The 9,604-nt window shown below is 38.7% G+C and overlaps 1 protein-coding gene across 1 annotated transcript; it reads right to left on the bottom strand.

Moving 5' to 3' along the window:
• Positions 1-424: 424 nt before the first annotated feature.
• LOC104440836 (exonuclease 1) lies at positions 425-7,938 on the bottom strand. The gene is given in 16 exon segments (XM_010053823.3): positions 425-839; positions 934-1,102; positions 1,181-1,394; positions 1,922-1,973; positions 2,092-2,615; positions 2,617-2,853; positions 2,953-3,007; positions 3,165-3,322; positions 4,242-4,362; positions 5,422-5,494; positions 5,590-5,762; positions 5,855-6,064; positions 6,187-6,324; positions 6,408-6,531; positions 6,932-7,051; positions 7,683-7,938. Coding segments are annotated over 15 exon segments (2,451 nt in total). The 5' UTR covers positions 7,850-7,938; the 3' UTR covers positions 425-839; positions 934-1,017.
• Between the last annotated feature and the right edge of the window lie 1,666 nt (positions 7,939-9,604).

Here is a 9,604-nt window from a genome sequence, read left to right as displayed (position 1 = left end):
AAGGGTAGGAATCCAGCACTTTTTTCCAGGGCAAAAGACCAATACATGAGATGGATGTAGGATAGATAAGGGAAGCTATAAGGGATTTCTTGATGGATAAGAAGGTGGAGCACTAGTCTAGATCTAATGATACTGTAAATAAGGGATGGCAGTTTACTCCTCAGCCTGGATTGAGGAGATCTGATGTTATGGCTTTTTTGTTGAGGAGTCAAGCAGTGAGCACGAAGGATCAACTTGATGGTCTAACTTTTTGCAATTTATTTGTCACAAAATTGGGGGAGTAACCTATTTGAGCTTGTAATGGCATTCTTTATTAATGAATGACTTTCAAGTGTTTTCGGCAAAAATAAAAATTAAAAGGAATAAAACAAATCTCAAGGCATACAGATGAATTGGAAAAGAGAATGAATAGAAAATTCTTGTCGTCTGGATCATTTACACATTCCACAAAACAATTCCCTGCAAAATTGCATCACATAATACTATGTGATTGTGAATCCCACATTGCCCCTCGCAACCGGGAAAGCAAAATGTAACCCAGTCCATCAGAACTCTGTATTTGAGCCTTTCCGGAATGAAATCCAAAGATAATTCCAATCAAAGTGATCCAGAAATCAAAAATAAACAAGAGGTCTCTAGCAATTTTAGCATGCTAGTTCGACCTGATGAAATGGATCTCCTTCCCCCAAAATCAATCAAACTTAATGTGGCCCCTCCACCGCCTTGAAATGAGGGAGTAACATCTTGATCAACGGTATCGAAGATGATGGACATGAGTCGCAGGGATAGCAACGTCATTGATGATTTCGACTCGCGCAGAACATGTTACTGGATCAACCCTGCTCATAACAGTTGGATGGCAAAGCATCAGAACAAGTACTGTTCCCACATTATCATAAAACACAAGCAAATGTTCACTTTAATTGGCCATGCCTGGGAACCATGAAGGTGGCAACCATTGTTTTGACTAGGAGTTCAGCAGATGCATCTATCTACATCGAAATATACTGCACACAATCAACTCCTGCGGGTTGGAATCACGGGCTTCCTGCTCTTGGCCACATATGCAAATTGACTGAAATCTGGGGCAGTAGTTGACCTACTATTGAACAAAATCAATGAGGAATAACCAAATAAGAGCTCGGAAAAGTAGAGAATCTCTTTGCTGTCATCCTCCTACCTATTCATACATGCGTTGTGCACATCCTTCAAAGGAGCACGGAGACCACTGGCACGAGAACCAGAACCAGTGAATCTAAATGACGATATTACTGAGACGAATCTCTCTAATGAACTTTCTGCTATTTCAGAATAGCGGCCTAAATGGGAGATGTCAGCTCCAAATTTTCCTTCAGAACCAGTGAATGACTTGTCTAATCCAGGGGCACAGGTACCTGAAGCCAAGAGATATATCAGATTTCAAACTCCATCCTGAGGGAACTCTTAAAATTTGTAGTCCTCAAAATGCCAAAGAGGCCACCACAGAACCCAAAAGAAATGGTGGACTCCCCAATAATGGTAAGCAATTAAGATAACACTCTGATGAAGAGCCTTCACTTTATTTCATGTACACTCAAATACCAAATGATGCAAAAGATTTCCTGTTTTAAAAAGTCAAATTATGCACTAAACATGAAATGCATGCTCAGGCTTGAATGTTGCAAACCAATTAGAAGCTCAGCTTAGCCCTACAAAGAAAATGCAGTTTGGCTTTGTCATGTTAATGCATGCATCTTCATTAATTAGATAATAAATGGCTTTCGCAATTTTATCCTTAATTCTTTGAAGGTAGTATCTTGTACAATATCTACCAACATCAATCTAGATTTATGCCAAACATGATAGTATGTTAAGAATAAGAACCAAGAAAATTGCTAAACAAGTAATGGTATTAATAACGCAGTTTCAGTTGACAACATACCATCATTGACAAGAGAATCATCCACATGCATATGCTTTTGTTTTGAGCTCTCCTGAGACAAGGAAAACACAGGGCAAAAGAGTTAAGAAAACTATCTAACTTAAGGTAACAAATCATGATAAAGGGATCTTGCATTGCTAGAATTTTCGTAAAAAGCTGATTGCACCTACTTTTTCCACTGTGCCATCTAGGGAGGCTTTCCTCTTGATGATCCTTCCTTCCAGAAAGCCAGTCTTGCCTAGACTGATCGGATGATCACTTTCAACAGGGATGTTTTCTTTTTCATCATCTTTGTCAGTATTATTTGCAGACTGATGCTTGAAATAGGAACTCCTTATAATAAACTTCCTGTTCTCTCTTCTGGCTTCGTCCTCAATTCTGTTTACACCTTTCTCCGACATGACATCAATAGAGGTTTTCCCCTTCATGATCACTCGCTTCATAAAGTCAGTCTCACCTAGACTGATTGGATGATCACCTTTAACCAGGGTATTTTCCTTTCCATCATCTCTATTAGTTTCCTTCACAGCATGATGCTTGAAATAAGAGCTCCTTACAATAACCTCTCTGTTTTCTCTTCTTGTTTTTTCCTCAATGCTGTTTACACCTACATTTTCGACTGTGTCATCAGCGTAGGTATTATTTTTTATGATCATTCCTTTCACACATTCGGTCTCACCTATACTTGTTGGGTCACTTCCAACCGGGGGTAGTTTCTTTCTCCTTGTCTGTATCAGTTTCATTCAAAAACTGATGCTTAAAGTAGGAACTCCTTACAATGGGCTTTTTGCACTCTCTTCTTGTTTTTTCATCAACTCTGTTTACAGGGCTTTTGGGTTGATGCTCCTTGAATGACACACAAGGTTTATGAATTGGAAGCCTGGATTGTTGTAGTAATGAGGGTCCTCGTCTTCCAACCTCATCCAATGCACCTGCACTTTTTAACTTATTTAAGTATATAATGGAAGCCAATTCATGACAACATATCTGCACATATCAGAACCCTAAGGCTGCATTTAGCTCAGGCTTACCACTTTCCATCAATTCTGCTGCGTCTGGAACTTCTTGTGCGAAACCATCTTCTTCCTAATTGAACAAAGTTTGGGGACATCAACTATCTTCGAATGTGTATGTTTAGACTAAGCATGCAATCAATATTATTCACAAAATTTATGGTGTCATTCAGGCAAATATATATATATATATATATATATATAGTGCCAAGGACAGAGCATCTGCTTACTTCATGTAGCTGAGACCAATGACAATGGTTCATATCAGCCACAGCCTCCTCGGAGTTGTGTCCACTGGAACTCTGAGAAAGGTCATCCACTGGACTTGACTGGTTGGAGGTAGTCCGAGGAGCCTTGAAATCTCTCTTCGATTCGAGAGATGCAGAGCCTTAATAGATCAAGGAAACCTTAGGTACCAAAGCCTAATGAGGATGACATTTTAAAGATCTTCTCCAAATCTGTCTAAAGTGGTCCATATTGTCAAAGTGTGGAAGAATAAAAGAAATATCTCTTTGAGCTTGACCTAATTTCCTGATGCTGTGATTCAGCTATCTTTAGAAACCTATTACAGATTCAATCCATATAGATTCCCACTTACAATTTTAAGTACCTCTTTAATTAGATATTTGTACACCTGATGTAGGCCCTGTATACACTTACTAAAAGAAGTTTAGACAGTTTCAGTCACAGATATTCAATCTCTAAGCTATGCTTATCTCATCCACTCATGTTACAGCCAGAACATCAAGCAAGATATAGATTCAAAATCCACCGCAATCAGAGGGCCGTGTATCTTATCCATTAATCGCAGGTGCAGAGGGGCTGTTCATGCTTTATCTAAAATCTAGGGCCACACAAGTTTGCAAGAGGCCCTACTTGTGGAAAGTGTAGCTTGCGACTAGTCTTAAGTTCTTAGCAGCTAAGGAACACTTGATCTCTGATAGTTTCCTTTTGGTTGGCACAACAGGATTGATTGGTTGGAGAAAAAGGAGACACCAAATTCTTAATTATTTTCCACAGGGATTAGGATTTTGGCAATCCCTGTCAAGTAAACAAAAGGCAAGTCTAGGTGGCAATCAGACTAAGTTATAGAGCTTGTCATTTCAACTAGACTAAGCTCACTCGCTTCCAACAGTCAGCATAATTTTTCTGCGACTTCTGTTCAGACAAGATATTGTGAAGCACTATCTAACTGCACAAAGCATTCACAATAAGGTTTCGCAAAGCATTATACTATACAGTACAGAAAATAAACACACATGGTATGGAAGAAAAGATTATCAGAAAATGGGGTTTTCAAAGGATACAAAAATATTTTGTCAGGACATTCTTCTGTGCAGGTAAGTCTAGCTTCTTCTTTTCATCTTTTGGCTTGAAAAGTTTCGTATAATGTGTTTTGTCAATCACAATGGCACTAACATCCCTGCCCTGTCAAAATCAGAAAATGCAGATTCATTCAAGCATTATTGAGTACGCACCATTGATCATCTCAGTTATGGTATAAAAAGTCAAAACCATTTCTAAATGCATCCGTCAACACATGGAAGTATGCAGGGCAAATGTCCATCAACTATACTACGCAGTTATCTTGATCTAGGTGTGAGATAATTCTACCAGGTACTCAACACTTTAATTGAAAACATAGTAATAATAAGTGCCTTGCTTAATCTGTCAACATGTACTTTTCGTATTTCACCATAGTCACCTTTATACTAGTGTGTGTGGAATTAAGAGAGTGCATGTTATCGCAGAGGACTACCCAAACCTTACTATCTCGTGTCAAGAAACCATTCTCTAAAAGTTTTACTATGGAATTGTTCCAGAACCGGAAGCTCTCATTGTCGCTATCCTTTATGTGAACAGAAGTTCATGCATTGAATTTTACACCGTTACATCAGACCCTCTCAATTCCTAAGAAGTTCAGCTGCGATTCTTGGGTCTTTCTAATAACAATCTTGCAGCCAAAAAGATCATGTCAACTATGTTAAGGAAAGGTCTTTTACCACAGTAAAACAAATGTTTGTACTGTCGATGCTTTTTGTTACACAACCATAAGCATTCAAGAATAAACTGAAAAAAGAAAGTGAAGTAAATGACACCAATGGATTACTTTCTAGTCAGCAAGGTTGAGAAGATGTTCAGAAAATCTTATGTTCTATCTATCCTTGCTATTGTTCTATGTTTCATTAGGAAGATGTCTCCTTGAATTATCCAACTTATCAAATATCTCTTATTCAAGCTTCAGTTTTCGTTAGCTTTTGGAAGATCACTTTGAATGCTGTATCTGCTCACAGAACTTCTTTCTAAATTATAATATTTCCTCAATCAGCTAGCATTCGGAATCTAGGCAATGGTATTTACGGCAAAAATGGTGATTACATTCCCTAAATGTAAAGGAAAACGGTGGTTTCATTCACTTCAGTAGAAATCTGAAGATGAGGAAAAAAAAAGTGCACAACCAAGATAGACAATGAATAAATATTATACCTGAAATGGAACTTTGGTAACTGGATCAAGATCACCTTCTGCAATACCTCTGGCCACATGTTGCGGTATCGGTGTATTTCTAGTTAAGGTTTTGTTCAAATTGCAGAGCATCCTTAACAAGCTAATATAATAATTTCAACATCCAGATTGATTCCATAAAAAGGATATGGTCCTAAGTACTCGAGCTCATCATCAGCAACATTTGATATATCCATTAGATGTACAATGGCTTTGCTAATTGGATCATAGACCCTTTGATGCTGAAAAGTCCAAATGGCCTTTCGGAATAATTGTTCATAAGTTGGAGGAACCGAGCTGGTATATTTCAAGTGCTTAATTACCTATATCCAATGAATGTGCAGTTACAAAGAAAGAAACAAAAAATCTTATCTGATGAACAGTTATGTGACCTATATAACAAATGTATACTCACCTTATCATATGTTTTGAACTTTTTAATGAGGGCATGTGCTGTTTTCAGACCAATGCCGCGGAGTGATTGCAAGTAGTCACAACCGCTCAAGATGCACATCTCAAGAACCATCTGCTTAGTAAATCCAGCAAAACTGAGTTCCCTGTTCTGTTGTAGCTTGGAGTATTGGAACTCAACACCTTGCCCGAAGTTGTCCATTTTGAAGATTATCTGGAAAATCAAATTTACACAATCACAGAAAACACTCGTCAGTCAAAAAGGCTATGGTTTGCTTAGTGGATGTGTGTTGTAACGGAGAAGCAATAGCTAGAAGCAGCCGCTGAATAACTCACTCTGGGACAGCCAAACGGTATAAGATCCGAGTCCTCTGTAATTACAGCACCGACCTGTTTACTAACTGCCAAGAAAGTCATTTGAGCATCCGCCTCATAAGGGGCAACAACATAAGAAATGTTCTCCTGCTTTAAGACCTTCCATGCCAATCAAGAAGAGATAACTTCATCAGTAATGGCGACCCAATTTACTTTAACAACATACATGACAGGAAGCATACCTGGATTAGCTCATGTGCCATGGAAGGTGTGATGTCTACTGCTTTCTGATAGCACTCATAAGCAGCAGCACGATTTCCATTTGACTCATGCTCAATAGCACGAGCGAGATTTTCCTTCCTGGACCTACATAAGCAAGGTAGTTTTAGTTCTTTAGTGACTCTACATATGATTGCAAAATTTTGAAAGGGCTGGACCTTTCCTAAGATAACGAAGTCTCATAGAATCAACTGAGCCCTTCCATTTTGGACATTTAGGAACTTAGGACACATTAAAAAAGTGAAGAGGAATGTCCAGACCAGCAGAACTTTAATTCCTTTTAGGCAAGCTCTAACTCTTGTGGGAGGAAAAGGCTCCTATCATGCACATAGAGAAAGATGCACAATCTTTATTGTTTCGTGATTTGACTAAAACCAATAAGATAAGTAGACAAATGAACCCACTACAGATTCCAAAAATAATAGAATATCTTGGGTTCGAGCTCAAAGGATAGAGATTCTACTGCAGAGCTGAAAAAAGAAAATACCTTGCACGCTTGTTCTCCTGTTCAATCTTCATCGGCAAGAGACCTCCATCAAAAACAAGAACTGGTTTAACCCCATAATGCCGGAGCAAATTCACTCTGTGCATGCAGTATTCAATGTGCCTGAAAAATTAAACACCACAAAAGCATGAATGAACCTAAATTAGACATCTCATAACAGAACGACAAAACCATTTTGGCATTATTGCACTTAATGTCTTTATTGTAAGCATTACTTAATACAAACACTTCCCAACTCGACCATAATTCTTGCAACCGATTCCCTGATGCCCTGAACATTCTTGCTCTCAACAGTAAAGTCGCCAATTAGCAGTCTTCTCATTTCGTATTCAAAACTTTCACTTTCTGACAACACCTTTTACCAACTTCATCGACGCGGACCATCAAACTCACCAGGCAGAAAAAAGCCGATGGGACTAGTCACCATCGAATTTTGAGAAGACCCAACTCATACCACTTCGCTACAAACAGCTAAGACCGATCAAACCAATCACTCGGATCAAATGGGCAGCACCAAATTTCCTCCATTTCCCCCTCCCCTCAAATTTCACAAGAACCCACCTAGCCAAAAGAGGTTCTTTTTTCCAGGGCGAACTCCAAACAGATTGAGCAGGACTCAAAGCTCCTTGCTTTCGTGCGACGCAGCGTACATCAGACCGAGAAAACGAAAACCCAACTGCCCAATTTCCGATTACGAGCAAGAAACTCGTGGGAGGAAACGCGAGAGACCGACCTGGTGGTGGGCACGCCGTTGCAGAGCTCCTTGCTGCAGGAGAGGGCGCCTTTGTGGAGCCAGGAGTAGGTGTCGACGTCGACAGCGACGGCGCAGCCCTCCAGCTCCTTCGCGTGGATCGGCGTCATGATCGACTTCAGCAGCGGCAAAAGACCCTGTATCCCCATCTCTCTGTTTCTCTCCTCAGCTTCTCTCTCTTCTTGAGAGAGAGAGAGAGAGAGAATGCTCTATTCCATGGCCAGTTCAGGGCGCCGCGACGGGGAAGAAGAAAGGAAGGCGGGAAAATTCCTGAGCTTTTGGCGGGCGGATGGTAAAATGGGGATTTTTCCGAAATTCTATGGCAATCCTTTCTTTTTCCCCCTTCGTAATATGTTTTTTTTTTTGGCTTGATTTTTTATTTTAATATTCTTTTGCGAATGATTACGCGAAACGGAGTATATTAATATCGTGAAATTTGATCAAAAAAAAAACCTATTTTGTTGCATCTATTATTAACTTGTTGATCATCGTGTAACGTTTAAAATTCGAAAAAGAAAAGAATTACAAATAAATATCAAGTTTTACGATGTTCTGAAAAACTCAAGCCTTTTCATGAAATTCAAGGGGTAAAATGTTGTAAAACATATTTCTGTTTATTTTAAGATATTATAGAAAGCTTAAGTGATTTCACGGTGACCAAAAGTCAAATGTCTTTGGTTGTGAATATTCTACAAAGGATTGCGACATTTTGATGTAAATAAATACAAATTATGTCATAGAATGTGAATTTTTCCTTTCACAGGGTTGCTTTTGTTTTTTTCCATCATAACAAAATATCGTGTCCTTTAATTACTACTATTCAACAAAACGGCCTTTACCCTTGATGTATTTCATTCTTGTTCCCTGAACAATTTCTAGAAGTAGCATTTTGTCTCGCGGCGATCCGTCGGCAAAAATAAAAATGAATAAATACAAAAAGAAATTGTTGCTCTTTCTATTCTTTTCTATTCCAAGTTTACTACTTATTTCTGAATAAAAAAAACTCTTCCTAATAGAAGCGCCAATTCCAAAGGCAGTTTGAAATGGACCGATAGAACTTATAATGAAGTTACTCGTGAGCTTGAAAATGGGTTTTTCATGAAGTTACTCATGAGCTTGCAAAATAGGTATTTTCATCAATTAAGAACTACATCTTCTTTCCTTCTTAATGATTTTCCTTCTAGAGTTAAAAATTTAATGTTGGCAGAATCTTCTTGAATTTATCATCTCAATGTAAGCTTTAGTTTTTCCTTGTAATATTTGAACTATTTTGATGCAATGGAAGATTTTGGTTTAGCAAAAAAAAACGATATCATGTCCTCTCTCAATATAAAATTGAGAATCATTTCATAAAGACCATAAAAATATCGATGTCAACATAAAACCAAGCTCACAATATAATCAAAACCATATTTAAAAATTTCACAATTTATTGTCGTCCAATTGCAGCACCGAAGCCGACAACAGTAACCCAAAAGGATAGTTTGTAACATGATCCGAAAAGACTAGTCATGATGATGCCCCTTCTCTCTTGCATGGAGAGCTTCTCTACCTTTGGTGTAGCTATGTCTTCCCACTCTTCAATACCTATTATCTTCTTCTCCAAAAACCCTAGATAACCTCCTCACCATCCCCAAATCTCCACTCCTTACATATCCCTCTTAGCACGCTCACTCTTTAAACCCTAAAATCACCTTCCTCAACAAAACCCCTTTCCACTTTCAGAACTAAACAACTATCTCTACGATGGAAGGAATCTACACAACTACCATTCCATTACCAAGCTCCCACATCTTCAACCTGCCTTACCCTACCCGCTCGGAATCCCCATAGTCTCCTTTCATCTTATCTTCTCTCATTTTGCCGCTGAGTACCAAGTAGTCTTCGAATCTTTGTAGTCCTTT

This window comes from Eucalyptus grandis, chromosome 4, assembly GCF_016545825.1.
Source record: "Eucalyptus grandis isolate ANBG69807.140 chromosome 4, ASM1654582v1, whole genome shotgun sequence".
In the NCBI taxonomy this organism is placed as follows: Eukaryota; Viridiplantae; Streptophyta; class Magnoliopsida; order Myrtales; family Myrtaceae; genus Eucalyptus; species Eucalyptus grandis.
The sequence above is the reverse complement of the archived record's forward strand: the minus strand, read 5'-3'. Positions and strand labels throughout refer to the sequence as shown.